The sequence below is a fragment of the Gossypium hirsutum genome, chromosome D07 (genome assembly GCF_007990345.1).
Source record: "Gossypium hirsutum isolate 1008001.06 chromosome D07, Gossypium_hirsutum_v2.1, whole genome shotgun sequence".
Lineage (NCBI taxonomy): Eukaryota > Viridiplantae > Streptophyta > Magnoliopsida > Malvales > Malvaceae > Gossypium > Gossypium hirsutum.
In genome coordinates this window covers 52,554,126-52,569,576 of record NC_053443.1, presented here as the reverse complement: position 1 = coordinate 52,569,576, position 15,451 = coordinate 52,554,126, and the positions used below count along the sequence as shown (strand labels likewise).

Here is a 15,451-nt window from a genome sequence, read left to right as displayed (position 1 = left end):
GAACTCGTGGGCTTTGAATACATTTTCTCTCAAGCATATTTGTCTTATGAATAATAAGTTGTTCTTCAATTTTATTCACAATATTTAGAAAATCATAACCCCAAGTTTCTTGATTAAACTAAACAAAAGAACTAATGAATAAGAAAGTTCACATATTGAAGACAAAGAGCTTAGGTTCTTTGTTGTACGTTTCATACTTATTTCAACATGACTAAAAAAAAAACACCACTAGTTGTTTAGTGTATATGTTTGTGTGAATGTGGAAGGTTTTTGTTTGTTGTTTGTTTCATTATTGAGTTGTGTGGAGAGTTTTCATGGTTCATTCAAAATCACATGTTTGATGCAAAAATAGAACTATCAATGGACTTACTTTTTGCCTCATCGTATTCTAGGTTTTTGTTGGGTCTTCTTTCTACTTTTTTTCATTACCCCTCATTCACGTACCTTTCTCCGATATGAATAAATTATTGTATTATTTACCTTTCTTCGGTTGTTGTGACTCTAATCTCTACATATATATTGATGCCAATTGTGTATGTGAGACCCCAAACCCGACCAAAACGGATCGATCTAAATCCGAAGCGACACATTAGCCACTGAAGTGACTCTCCAGCACAAAACCACCCTAAAACGCACCCCAAGCTTATAACACCTCAATTCTAACTAATAACTGTCTAACCTTATTCTAGAAACGATTTCTTGATGGTCACTTAACTAACTATAAATACGACAAAGGCAAGCGCACCTATCAAACAATAGTATAGCCATGGTGAGTAAATATATCGTATCTACGAGGACTAAAAGTATCCGTAATTACCATTTTCTTATTATTTAGCTGACAAATTGGAGTGATGTGTTTTAATCTAAAATTACTAAACTAATTTAACTAAGAACGCAACAGAGAATAAATCAAGGAAATAATCAAATATTAACCAATAAGAAAGACAATACCCAGGAAAGAATTCACCTAGACTTCACCTATTATTATGAATTTGAATTAAACGATTTATTCACTTGGTGTCTTGATCCGTAGAAATCCATAAATTATGTTAATATCTCTTTCAAGAGTAAGAACAATTGACTTGTAACGTCCCAAAAATGTATATTTTTGTTTTTATAAAAATATGACATAAATATCTGTCTGCTTCAGTGATTAAGTGTTCTAGGTGTGTGTATGAGGTCCCAAGTTCAGGCTATGCCTTTGGCGAAATTTTGGAATTTTTTTGAATAAATCCTCACTTTTGTTCAGTAGGCTTGTATTTGTTTGGTTGTAAAAATATAATAGAATGGACCTGTTGGTCTAGTGGCAAGGTGGAGTGTGAATATGCTGGTGGTCTTGAGTTTGAATCCTTGTGCATGCAAGAGAGTTATTTGTTTTGTTATCTATGCCGTGTGAGAGTTTAAATACTGAAGTGTTTGAGTGAAGTTTGAATTCAGTTGTTGAGGGAATGTGGTGGATGGTTTTTGGGGAGTTTGAGAGATTGTGGGAGTGTGGTGGACTGTCTTTAGGAGAAAAATAAGGGATTAAGGGTGGTTATCGTGTATTCTGTCAGTTTTTTTTATTTGTTTCCCAAAAAAAATCTGCACGTTTTCCCTTCCATTCTCCCTGCTGAATTCTTCTCTGTCGTTTTTCTTTCTTTTTCTATTAGCAAATCCCTTTTTCTTCCTTTTATTGTTTTGACCAAGACGTGTCTCCTTGTTCAGGATTCTGTTTGATCGCTGTGTTTTTCCCCGTTTGGTAAGTGGCTTACGTTATTGTAGTTTTGGCATTCGATTACCAACTGAACGTTGCGATTTTTTGTTTTAGACAACAGACAATTGAGAGGAACGGAGTCTTCCTCGTGTCACCTCGTAATTGAAATTAGAATATGGTTTTACAAGCCTATAAATAGACATAGTCTACTCCTCTTGTAATCAATTCAAATTCGACATAGTGAATTTTCTTCTCCTCTACCCGTGGTTTTTTCCCGAAAGGTTTTCCACGTAAAAAATATGTGTGTTATTTATTTTTATTACTATTTTCTTTGTAAAATATTGTCATTACAGAAGTTCTATTTTTACACGATCTAATATTTTTGAAATTATAAAAAATAATATTAATTTAGAAAAAAATTAAAAGGAAAAAATTAATTAAAGAGAGCTTTGAAAAATTTAGGGAGAAATTTGAGAGTTTTTTGCCAAAATTTGAAGAAATATTGTGCGAAATAATAGGAGTGAGATTTTATACATTTTTTTTACTGTTGGACCCCCCAACAGTCAAAAAATAAAATAGCCTTTGGGGAAAAAACACGGAGGAAAACGCGCCCCTAGGAGAGAAATTTTGCCACATTAGCAAAGCGCGTCCACGTCAGCGTGTTTTGTGCTGACATGGCAAAATCGCTCCCTTAGGGGCGCGTTTTGCTGAAATTTCACCCTAAAACGCTCCTACGTGGACGCGTTTTGCCAAAATCAGCCCTTTCCGATAAGTAATGCAAAAATTGACCCATTTCCGTAAATATACTTGGAAATGGGCCTTTGTAGGTAAATTAATCGGAAAAGGTCTCAACAAAATAATAATTAATAATTAAAATTCATTTATTTCAATATGAATCTTACATGGAAAGAGAGGGTGCCAGGTGTGGTGCTCGGACGCTCAATGACTACGATGTTGTTTGTCAGGCTTTTGCAAGCATTTGATTGGATTCATTTCTTAAAAATAAAATAAAATGAGTTTGCTATAATTTTAACTTGATTGTTCAAGTACGTATTTAGTCTCATGATTGAACAAATGATGAAATAGAAATGAATGTAGAGAACGTAAGAGAAATTTTGCACACAACTGTTTGTTAAAGTAATTCAGAAATAATAATAATTTGTGAAGTTTTGTTCAATGAATGATTCATATTCAACAATCTATTAGATCATCTATTGGTTTAAGCCTAATCTAATTGAATTTCACATGAACACATCATATCAGACAAATTTTTATTTAAATTGAATTAGTGCAATAAATATACAAAATATCTCATAAATTGAGTCTCCACACAAAAAGTACAGGACTTTCTTTAATTGAATTAAACAGACAAACTATTAAAAATATAAAATTAATAAAGGCACAGAAAAAGAATAACATAATGAAATAGTTAAAATACAAAACTAAAGATAACATTAAAATGGCACAGATACTCTAATGCATAAAACTAATTATCAGTAAGTAAAAATATATTAATTTACAATAATTTAAATACATTAAAAGAACTTGAATATATTAAGATATACACAAAACAAATAATTATACCAGTGTTTATATTATTTTTTATGTGTATTAAAAATTAGTATATAACTTGTACATGTAATAATTCCTTATATATTTTTGAATCCTTTTATGAATATATAAAATTTATATATTTTTAATACAAATTAATTATAAAAAAACATGAACACTAATACAAATATTTTTCTCTTTTTTCTCCCTCACAATTATATTAATTATATTCAATACTAAAGAAGAAATATGAAGTTACTAATTCCAAACTATTCCTTCACTCCAGCCATAATTTTATTCCTTCTACCATTAGCTTTTTATTTATTTATTAATAAAAATTATTTTATTTATTATTAATTAATTATTAATTATTTTTGGTATGGGAGAATTCCCCTTATTTTAACCAAAATTTATTTTGGTTTTTCTTCTCCTAGTTAAACTCTATTTTTAGTTTTTCACTTAAACTCTAATAAACCTAGAGTAGTTGTAGTCATATATGCTACAAATTCAAGCCTATAAATAGACCTTAGTTACTCTAGGTTTTACATAACAAAATATTTAGATTGAGAGAATTTTTTTATTTGTTTCGATGGGTTTTTCTTGTGGGGCTTCGGGTTTTTCCTTTAATTCTCTCCATCTTTTGTACTCTCCTTTATTATGGTAAAATCTCTTTTTGCCTGTGATTTTTTATCCTCTTTTGAGGAGTTTTTTCACGTAAAATTTGCGTATTCGATCTTTACAATTCTTTTTTTTCACTTTGCTCATTGTTTAAACGGGTAATTCCCCTAACAAACTGGTATCAGCAATCAACTCGTTCAAAGATGGCAACGTCAAGGTTCGATATTGGGAAGTTCGACGGAATTGCAAATTTCAGTTTGTGGCAAGTTCAGATGATGACAATACTGTTCAGAACGGTCTGAAAAAGGTCATTACAGGGAAAAAGCCCGCAGATATGGATCAGTTAGAATGGGAAGAGCTCGATGAAAAGGCTCTGTCCTCTATTCTATTATGCCTTACAAATAATGTGTTACAGGAGGTTCTAAAGGAGAAAATAGTGCCTGTGTTATGGAAGAAATTAGACGTTTTATATACGATGAAATCTCTGGCTAACAGGTTAGTATTAAAACAACGTCTCTACACGTTCAGAATGACCGAAGGTGAGTCCATTAGAACTCATATTAATGACTTTATTACCCTTCTTAATGACTTAAAGAACTTGAAGTAGAGATTAATGACAAGGATCACGCTTTGTTGTTGTCATGATCTTTGCTCTTTTCTTATAAAACTTTCAGGGAAAGTCTGATTTATCGAAGAGATCATCTCTTGTTCGAGGGTGTGAAGGTGAATCTTCTGAGTAAGGATAAAGTCAAAAACGAGTTAGGCCCAAATAAAAAATCAAATGGGCAAGCCTCAATTCTAGTTGCAAGAGGCAGACAACAAACTGGAAAGACATATCGAAATAGGTCTAAAGAAAGGTCCAAATTCAGAAATCGTAACAAATATAGTGGCTATTATAAAAAGGTGGGCTACATTAAGGTAGAATGTTGGAAACGTTAAAATAAAATTGTCGAAACCATTTTTAAAACAAAAATTTGGTTATCGAAAAAAACCAAAAATTGGAGTCGCCACCGATCCTTGATTGAGGTGTGATCGGCCCACCTTAAAAACAAATTTGGCCTGCGAAATTTGAGAAAACGGGTTCGGGAGTCAGTTACGCACGAGGAAGGATTAGCACCCTCGTAACGCCCAAAAATGGGTACCAAATTGATTGTTTAATGTCTTGGTGTCGAAAATTAAAAAGATTTTGTTAAACTCAAATTTTGAAATCTAAAAAGGATAATCAATTATTCAAGTCATGTGAAGAAATTGAGACCTAATACGTTAGGGTACAATTTCTCAAAATCCCCGAATTTTGAATATCGCTTTTTAATTATTTTTTTAAAAAGAAAAATTTTTATTTCGAAAAAAAATAATATATCATACCCAATGCGTTAGGACATAACATATCGAATTCCCGAAAATGATTTTTGTTTATATTTTAAATAACGAATATTCTCGGTTATTTGGAATTAACAAAGAAAATCGGAACCCAATACGTTAGGGCCCAATTTTCCTCGAGAATCCCTAACTTTGAATATCGTTTTGTTTTGAAAACCTTTGAATCATAAAAAATAATTTTAATGTTTTGATAAAATCAATATATATATATTTTTAAAAAAGTATTTTAAAGAGTTAATGTACAATATGAAACAAACCTTAATTTAAATTATGCATATGTATGTATTTACAAAATCTAAATATATATAAATGATATGTAAGTAAATTTTGAAAATGTGCATGGATATAAAATATAAAAGATGCATATGTATTATAAAATATTAATACGTGTATATATGAATAGAAAAGTCATGAGAATAAAACAATAAGAAAATATCTATAAAATATGGATGCATTTACGAAAAAATATAAGTATAATATATTTGTAAATTATATAAATAAATATATATGTATATATACAAGGAAAAAAAATGTGGAAGATATACTTATAATAATTTGAATAATGTGAGAATATACATATATAACAAAGGATATATAAACATATATACATATATATATAGATTATAAAATATGGAAAATGTATAAATATTATAAAATATAAACATATATACATATATATACAAAATAAAATAATAATAATAATATATATAATATATGTATATATTTAAAAACGTTTAAGATATGCACATGTATGTATTAGCATGCATATGCGCATATACATATAAGTATGATGATAATTATAATATAATATAATAATAATAATAATAATAATAATAATAATAATAATAATAATAACAATATTAATAAAATAAACTAAAAAACCTAAAATGAAGGGTTAAGGATTGAATTAAAAATAACTGAAGTTTCAGGGGCAAATCTGAAATAAATAAAATACCAATGGATCAAATAAAACACTCAGTTAACAGTGAATGACCAAAAGTGAAATTAATCCAAACCTCCCGAAACCTTGCGCAGCAATGGATTAAAATAAAACACATTCAACATTTCATGGAAAAAATTTGAAAACAAACAACAAAGATTTTGAAATGATGGGATAAAATAGAAGGATTAAAAACGTAAATAACCCATTAGTGCTTAAAACCCTTTTCAATCTTAAATTAAAGCCCTATTCTGCAGCAGCAACAGCTGCAAGAATTATTTCATCTTCTCCCCAGTTCTTCACGCCAAAACCCCCTCCCCTCTAACTTCGATTTGGACAAAATGAAGCAAACGATGTCAACGGCGCGCCTCTGCTGGTAAGAAACTCTTCCATTTCTTTTACTTTTCGGTTTGTTTTTTAAAATGAGGTAAAATACAAAAGGAAGATGAGACAAACAAGGAAAAATAGAAACAGTAAAGAAAAACTTGGAAAGAACAAATCACCTTCAAAACTTTTTTTTCTGATTCTCTTTATTTTCGTATTTTCTTTAACTTTTTCGTCAATATTTTTGCTAAAAAACCTCCTTTACATATTTTACTTGGCTTTATATAGCTGAAAAAAAACAACTCTCTAAAAACCCCCTCTACCATTTTGCCGTATATTCTGCTATTATTGACATTCATGGTTCGTTGCAGGTGCGTGGAGGACGTGCGTAGCGTTCGTGCGGGGCTACCATGCGTGTGAGCAAGGACGTGGGGGCAATGGGCAGTTGCTACGGCATTGAGAAAAGGAAAACAAAAAATGCTGCTAGGGTCTTAGGGTTTTTCTCTTGGGCTATACTGTAGTTGGGCTTGGGTTTAAGTTAATGGGATTGTAGTTTGGGTTATTTGGGTTAAATGTATTTAGTTTTAGTATTTGATTTGGGTTGTGTAAATGGTTTTGGGCCCCGGGCAATAATTGGGTATTACAGCTGCCCCTCTTTACTCGTTGTCGTGTAACGGCAACAGAGCAAAGACTTTAAGATGGCCAATTTTGCCCGGGCATACTGGGCCTTAGCGCTCTTCAAGTAGTCTCATCCCAAACTACTGCGTCTTCAGAGGTATAAGAACTAGTGCTTCAATCCACTCCACTGCAACGTCAGGGAGATAGGACTTGTATCTTGTAGTTTCTCAAAAGAATAAAATTTTGCTATCTCTAGTCTACTCCACTGCAACTTCAGGGGGATAGGACTTGATGCGATCTGCTCTCTGCAACCTCAGAAAGATAAGATCTGGATGTTAATCCGCTTCACTGTAACTTCAGGGAGATAGGATTAATTTCTTCTGTCTGCTCCACTGCAACTTCAGGGAGATAAGACTTAATGTGATCTGCTCTCTGCAACCTCATAGAGACAAGATCTGTATGTCAATCCGCTCCACTGCAACCTCAGGGAGATAGGATTAAATCTTCAGTCTGCTCCACTGCAACTTCAGGGAGATAAGACTTGATGTGATCTGCTCTCTACAACCTCAGAGAGATAAGATCTGTATGTCAATCCGTTCCACTTCAACCTCAGGGAGATAGGATTAAATCTTCAGTCTACTCCACTGCAACTTCAGGGAGATAAGACTTGAGGTGATCTGCTCTCTGCAACCTCAGAGAGATAAGATTCGTGTGTCAATCCGCTCCACTGCAACCTCAGGGAGATAGGATTAAATCTTCAGTCTGCTCCACTGCAACTTCAGGGAGATAAGACTTGAGGTGATCTGCTCTTGCAACCTCAGAGAGATAAGATCCGTATGTCAATCTGCTCCACTGTAATGCCAAAGAGATAGGATTCGTTGCCCACAACTTCAATCCACTCCACTTCAGCTAATCCAAGCCTTAACGCCAGGGAGATAAGATACGCCTTCGTGGCTTCAATCTACTCCGTTACAACGCCAAGGAAATAAGATTCGCCATTGTGGCTTCAATCGTCAAGGCGATAAGACTGGTGTCTTCGATCTGCTTCATTGCCAGTACAGGAAGGCAAGATTTGCTATTTTCAACCTACTCCACTATTGCCAGGAAGACAAGGCTGGTATCTTCGATCTGCTTCTTTGTTAGTACAGGAAGGCAAGATCTGTTATTTTCAACCTACTCCACTATTGCCAGGGAGACAAGGCTGGTTGCGATCTGCTCCACTACTGCTTAGGGAGATAAGATCTGTAATTTTTTAACCTGCTCCGCTGCCACCGAGGGAGGCAAGGTTAGTGTCTTCGATCTACTCCGCTACTGCCTAGGGAGATAAGATCTGTAATTTTTTTAACCTGCTCCGCTGCCACCGAGGGAGGCAAGGTTAATGTCTTTGATTTGCTTCACTGTCAGTACAGGAAGGCAAAATCTACTATCTTTAACCTGCTCCGCTGCCACCGAGGGAGGCAAGGTTAGTGTCTTCGATCTACTCCACTACTGCCTAGGGAGATAAGATCTGTAATCTTCAATTTATTCCACTGCTGCCCAGGGAAGTAGAATTATTGGCTTCAATATACTCCACTGTAACCATAGGGAGGTAAAATCTATCATCTTTGATCTGCTCCACTACTGCTTAGGGAGACAAGATCTGAAATCTTCAATCTATTCCACTGCTGCCCAGGGAAGTAGAATTACTGGCTTCAATGTACTCCACTGTAACCACAGGGAGGTAAAATCCGCCATCTTTGATCTGCTTCACTGTCTATGCAGGAAGGCAAGATCTGTCATTTTCACTGATCTGTTCTCTGTAAAACATGACCTGTATAATGAACCTAATTATGCCTAATGGTATGATCAAAATGAATCCAGTACTCCTAACTAGACAGGTGTGAATGGTGTTTGCATGAATGCAGAATTTTATTCTATATACTTTTTTCAAGAATGATCCTTTTTAGGTTATCATTGCTCAAAGTTTATTAAGGCGTTATCTCCGACGTGCTACAACGCCTTCTTGCTTAGCTGGCTTTTCAGAAGAAACATTTAATCAGGTTGCCCCTACTGTAAACCTCAAAGTTTAATCCACTGGGATACAAAAATTGTACCATCGTTTTTCTACCGTAACCCAATGTAAAAAAATGTGGCTTTTCCTCAATCCTTCCTTATCACAATTCAAGGATACAGGACCTAAATCGTTCTAGTTCCTTACACCGTTCCCAAGGTGTCATACCAAAGACTCATGCAAAAATAAAGGCTCTCTTCTCCGAGGTAACCTCTTTCTATTACCTGATGATCATTGCTTATTTGCTCCATGAAGCTTTATCACCAACACAACATCTTGTCATCTTGTTCAATTAATGCCTTTGACAACAAAATCCAAAGAGATAGTCTTAATTTAGACTCTTCCTTCTTAGATTCCCCACCTTTAAACCAGGTATATTCTAAACAATAGACATGTTTCAGATTCCTGTATTATTTAGAAACTTCTAGAATAATATGTAAAACTTCCCTTGTGAAAGTTTTATTAGTCCATTAATCATTATTCTAATGCAACACGCTTGCCAAAAGAACAAAACAATGGATAAAATAGAATTGATATGAGAGCATAGCTTGAAATAAATATATCAAGAATATTGAGAATAAAAGAGGAATTGACTCATATCTTGAAAAAGAATGAAGTATTCCAAGAATAAGCAATTCAATATAAATAGTATGAAGACTAGGTGCCCCAGATAACGCAGCTTGAACTTCTCTGTACAAACTTCCTGAAGACCATTCTGAGTTTGACATGTGTTTAGGATATCTACAATACTCTGTCGATGCCCCAAGATGTCGCATACCCTTTCCTGTTGATCCAGGTATATCAAGACCACCACATGCCCCATTCCAATCAAAATCTGAGCCACTCTGATCATTTCTAGCCCTATTCTGATCAAAATTTGAGCCTCCCTTTTCGGGTTTTCAACTCAAATCCCCTTTGGTCTAAAGTGCCCTTTGTGAGTTTTCACCTTAGCCTCTCTATTTTTACTTTTTCCATTTTTCATTTTTCATTTTTCCATTTTTATTTTTTCACATCTTTTTTTCTTATTTTCTTCTTCTTCTTCTTCTCTTTTTTTACGACTCAAAATGCCCTTTGTGAGTTTTTACCTTAGTCCTCTCCTTCTTTAAGTGAAGTATTTCTTGACTGATTCTGAGTTTACAGGATTAGACAAGCTTTTACTTTCCATCTCACTCAAAATCAGTGCTCCTCCAGAAAAGGTCTTCTTTACAATATAAGGACATTCCCAATTTGGCACTCATTTTCTCTAAAATCCTTTTGTAGAGGAAGGATCTTTTTCAATATCAGGTCTCCCTCGTGGAATTCTCTAGGATGAACCTTTTTTGTCGTAAGCTCGCATCATCCGTTTTTGGTACATCTGACCATGACGAATAGCTTTTAGCCTTTTCCTTCAATTAAGTTTAACGGATCGTATCGAGATTGGATCTTCATCGTACTTCAGCTCAACCAATACCCGAAGAGAAAGAATTTTAACTTCAATGGAAAAATCGTGATAAGCTAAAGAGAAAGATATTGCCTCGGTAGAGGTTTTTTTTTGTTTTTTTTTTTATTTTTTACTTTTTTCTCTCTTTTTTTTCCTTTTTTTTTATTTTTTCTTTTGCATTGAATCTGCACTCATAGTATTAACCAAGTCCTGGTCATCCCTTTCGATCAGTATCAATATTATTCCAGATAAAGTCTTCCTCATAAGATCTTCCACTTTCATTTTGTATGCGGAAGATCTTCTTGCATCAGGTTTCTCTCATAGAGCCTTTAGGGGAACAACTTAACTATGACGAGAAAATTTTAGATCTTCCTCTTCAATTAGGATAAAATCCAACAAAAATACAGAAAAATGACAACTTGACTTCAACGGGATAAGCCAGAGAAGAAGGTATTGCCCCGACAAGGAATTCTAACTGCATCGTTCATGATGTAAATCTTGAACATACTATAAATTTTTAACGTTGTGTTATTGCTCAAATTACAATATCAGTGCCTAACCTGGGCATATCCTGGTATAACCATACGAAGACATCTTTAAACTCTTGAAGTAACTTAACAAGGTCTTACTTCATTTCTCCGGTTATTCATGTTCTCTTAAAGTCACAATCTTCATTGTCTCTTCAAGAGGTAAAATTTGTTCTCTTCTTGCTCTACCATCCTCAACAAGTCTAGAGATAGGCTATGATCTATGTCATCTTCAAAGTCATGAGATCCCTCTAAACACATGTCTTGCTCAAAAGGAGATTCTAAATCTGTAGCAATGTCATTCAAGTCATTGATATCTGGGGGCCCATAATAAATACCAAAGAATATACAAAAGAATGTATAAATTTATGAATAGTTATCTGTACAGTATGATTATGAATTAAATGAATGAATGATTTGGAAGAAAATCCAAAAGAATGAAAGAATCTAGAATTATTCGAAAAGAATGAAAGAATATTGGCTCAAAAATGAATGCAAAGATGTATTCATAGAATAATGACGTTCAAACATGAGCCTATTTCACAATGGAATTCTTATTGCCTCTAGGCTAAAAGCAACAAGTGTGTTTTGAACATTACTCTAAGTAAGTTCTAAAACTACAGAAATTTCCTCTACAGTCTGATTATTTTAGAACACTCCCAAATTTATAAGAGTGGATATCTAACAAGGTCCTTTTTCAAGTGTGTCTTTATATATGGCATTGATGTGAACACTTCCTAACATTGTGTATATATTTCTCTCCTCTTTAATTTCCTCACAAAACTCCATCTCTTTGTCATCCATCATGCCCGGAACCAAGGTCTTGAGTTCCACACTCTCTTGGGTCTCGTATCCCTTCTCATGATGGAACTCATGATGGTTCAATGCCTTTTCATGGTTACCTCTTGAATCAGAAATAAATAATCCCCTTCTTGCTCTCACTCTTACCCCATTATCAACATGATTGGGTAGTAGATTAGATGAGTCATCAAACTTGACAATACCCCTATTGATGAACCTCTCAACTAGCTTCTTGAAAGTAGTGCAGTTTTCTATCAAATGCCCCGCAATTCCCGCGTGGTATTCACACTGAGCATTTGCATCATACCATTTAGGATACGGAGGTTGCAAAGGCTTTGAGTAGAAAGGGGCAACGACGTGTGCATTAAATAGGCTCTCATATAGCTCGCTATATGACATCGGTATAGGCGTGAACTGAGACCCTTCTGTACTTGTCTTCGTGCAAGATTCTCGCTTTAAAGGGCTCGGATGGTTAGTAGTTTCTATCCTTGGTCGGCCCACAGTGATTAGTTTTGAGTGACCCTTGTTATATCTATCTGTATTATCCCTCTTATTCTTCTTCTTCTTTAGGGCCTTTGTAGTATTTGGGTACCCTTCCCTCGCCTGTTTTACTTCTGCTGGGCTATCAATAGCAATAGGATTAGCTAAATTGTTCCTCAGATTGGATCCTAAGCCTGTCAAGCAACTCACTGGTGTCGATGTGTCAGTTTGATATTGTTGGGATCTGATAGTAAAGAGTGCCTCTTGTGGACGCCCATCTGGCTGGACCTGGACATTTATTGGAGTACAACCTAGGGAATAGGCGAGATCCTCATTATCCACCCCACGGTGAACCACCGAGTCTTTCTCTTTTTCTCCAGCTAGCAACTGGGTTAACTGATTCGTTATATCTCTCTGTAATTCTATTATCATATCTCTCATTTCCTGTTGAAATTTGGTCAGTTGCTCCTGCATCTGTATTTGCATTCGCTCTAATTTCTCCAACCTTTGGTCCATTTCTTTAGTCTTTGCTTGGGTACTGTAAGGGTGTCGGTTTTCCAAATTGACTGAAATAATTTTACACAATTAGGCCCTTTTTAATGGATTTTAATGCATATGATGCAAATGTAATGCAAATGCATGAAATGAATGCATAAAGAGACGTTGATTCTGATTCAATTGCATTTAGAAAACTTTACTAAAAGACAAATTTCTTTACATAAAGTGGTATATATACGGCTTTGCCCTCATACTCCAAGAGAGGACATCTTCCCTTTCTTCATCCGAATGCTAAGATAAACCTTGCGAATTCTTCAAAATGGTGTCTCATCTGTCTCCTTTTGCTTGATCCTGGTCGCAATCTATTGTCTACCTATCCTCGCAATTCTCATTAGCTTTTTTTAAGGAAGTTGGAATATTGAAAGCTCTTAGACAATCATCTTGAATCCTCGGGCCATCAAGTAAAGTTACAAACTCTTCCATCGCCCCTCTTGTGTTTCTCGGAATATATTCAGGCAGCCGTATTATCTTCCACTTTATCAAGAAACTCATTTTCTTATGACAAGCTCTCTATTTAGCAACTGAACGTGATTCAACGCCTTTTAGGATGAAATGCTATGCAGTCATAATGTCATGCAATCAAAGGAAAACACAATAAATTAGTATCAGGTATAAACATTAAATCCAATACAATCAATAATAATAATAATAATAATAATAATAATAATAATAATAATAACTCCTAGTCAGGTATCTACTAAGGTTCAGAGTAATTCTACCTAAGGTGAGTTCCTGAGGTTCACTATATGAGGTTTGGCTTCTAGAGCAAGGGTACCCGAACCAGCAGATTCCTCGATCTTCACCCATTATAGGCTCATATAGACCGAGTTCAGTTCAGGGGGATACATTTCCCTATGGCTGCACATAGATGAAAATCTCACGAAGACATAGGTACGGATGTATCCCGAAAGTGATCCACTATCCTGCACGGAGGTGAAAACCTCACGAAGGAGTAGCTTCTCACTCCCACTTAGAGGGGTAAAATTGACCATGAAATGCAATATGCAAATAAACTAAAAGACTTAGATCAATTAAACAAGCATATCATGATGAAAACCCATGAATGCAAAGGGGAAATCATGAATTTTAAAACAAAATTTAACCTTTCGACCAAAAGACAAAAATTAATCAATTTACGGCTCAACTCTCTAACCAATCCCCAGTGGAATCGCCAAGCTGTCGAAACCATTTTTAAAACAAAAATTTGGTTATCGAAAAAAAAACAAAAATTGGAGTCGCCACCGATCCTTGATTGAGGTGTGATCGGCCCACCTTAAAAACAAATTTGGCCTGCGAAATTTGAGAAAATGAGTTCGGGAGTCAGTTACGCACGAGGAAGGATTAGCACCCTCGTAACGCCCAAAAATCGGTAACAAATTGATTGTTTAATGTCTTGGTGTCGAAAATTAAAAAGATTTTGTTAAACTCAAATTTTGAAATCTAAAAAGGATAATCAATTATTCAAGTCATGTGAAGAAATTGAGACCTAATACGTTAGGGTACAATTTCTCAAAATCCCCGAATTTTGAATATCGCTTTTTAATTATTTTTTTAAAAAGAAAAATTTTTATTTCGAAAAAAAACAATATATCATACCCAATGCGTTAGGACATAACATATCGAATTCCTGAAAATGATTTTTGTTTATATTTTAAATAACGAATATTCTCGGTTATTTGGAATTAACAAAGAAAATCGGAACCCAATAAGTTAGGGCTCAATTTTCCTCGAGAATCCCTAACTTTGAATATCGTTTTGTTTTGAAAACCTTTGAATCATAAAAAATAATTTTAATGTTTTGATAAAATCAATATATATATATTTTTAAAAAAGTATTTTAAAGAGTTAATGTACAATATGAAACAAACCTTAATTTAAATTATGCATATGTATGTATTTACAAAATCTAAATATATATAAATGATATGTAAGTAAATTTTGAAAATGTGCATGGATATAAAATATAAAAGATGCATATGTATTATAAAATATTAATACGTATATATATGAATAGAAAAGTCATGAGAATAAAACAATAAGAAAATATCTATAAAATATGGATGCATTTACGAAAAAATATAAGTATAATATATTTGTAAATTATATAAATAAATATATATGTATATATACAAGGAAAAAAAATGTGGAAGATATACTTATAATAATTTGAATAATGTGAGAATATACATATATAACAAAGGATATATAAACATATATACATATATATATAGATTATAAAATATGGAAAATGTATAAATATTATAAAATATAAACATATATACATATATATACAAAATAAAATAATAATAATAATATATATATAATATATGTATATATTTAAAAACGTTTAAGATATGCACATGTATGTATTAGCATGCATATGCGCATATACATATAAGTATGATGATAATTATAATATAATATAATAATAATAATAATAATAATAATATTAATAAAATAAACTAAAAAACCTAAAATGAAGGATTAAGGA

At 33.6% G+C, this 15,451-nt stretch overlaps 1 protein-coding gene and 1 long non-coding RNA gene across 3 annotated transcripts; both read left to right on the top strand.

Moving 5' to 3' along the window:
• Positions 1 to 3,790: 3,790 nt before the first annotated feature.
• On the top strand, positions 3,791 to 5,843 carry LOC121219535 (uncharacterized). 2 transcript variants are annotated; one of them, XR_005916350.1, is made up of 2 exons: positions 3,791 to 4,401; positions 4,537 to 5,843. XR_005916350.1 is itself a non-coding variant. In XM_041097827.1 (2 exons), exons 1-2 carry the CDS (start codon positions 4,197 to 4,199, stop codon positions 4,799 to 4,801), a joined length of 426 nt encoding a protein of 141 aa, XP_040953761.1. In that variant the 5' UTR covers positions 3,812 to 4,196; the 3' UTR covers positions 4,802 to 5,818. The 2 variants fall into 2 exon arrangements, 1 of the variants encoding a protein (XP_040953761.1); XM_041097827.1 differs by having other exon boundaries at positions 3,812 to 4,357; positions 4,537 to 5,818.
• A 255-nt stretch (positions 5,844 to 6,098) lies between these two features.
• Positions 6,099 to 7,384, top strand: LOC121219534 (uncharacterized). The gene is made up of 2 exons (XR_005916349.1): positions 6,099 to 6,558; positions 6,878 to 7,384. It is a non-coding gene; the product is annotated as an uncharacterized lncRNA (long non-coding RNA).
• Positions 7,385 to 15,451: the final 8,067 nt, after the last annotated feature.

Coding starts and splice junctions, on each gene's coding strand:
- LOC121219535 (XM_041097827.1), top strand. CDS start 4,197: ATGGATCAGTTAGAATGGGAAGAGCTCGATGAAAAGGCTCTGTCCTCT. Junction 4,358..4,536: donor ATGAAATCTCTGGCTAACAG/GTTAGTATTAAA, acceptor TAAAACTTTCAG/GGAAAGTCTGATTTATCGAA.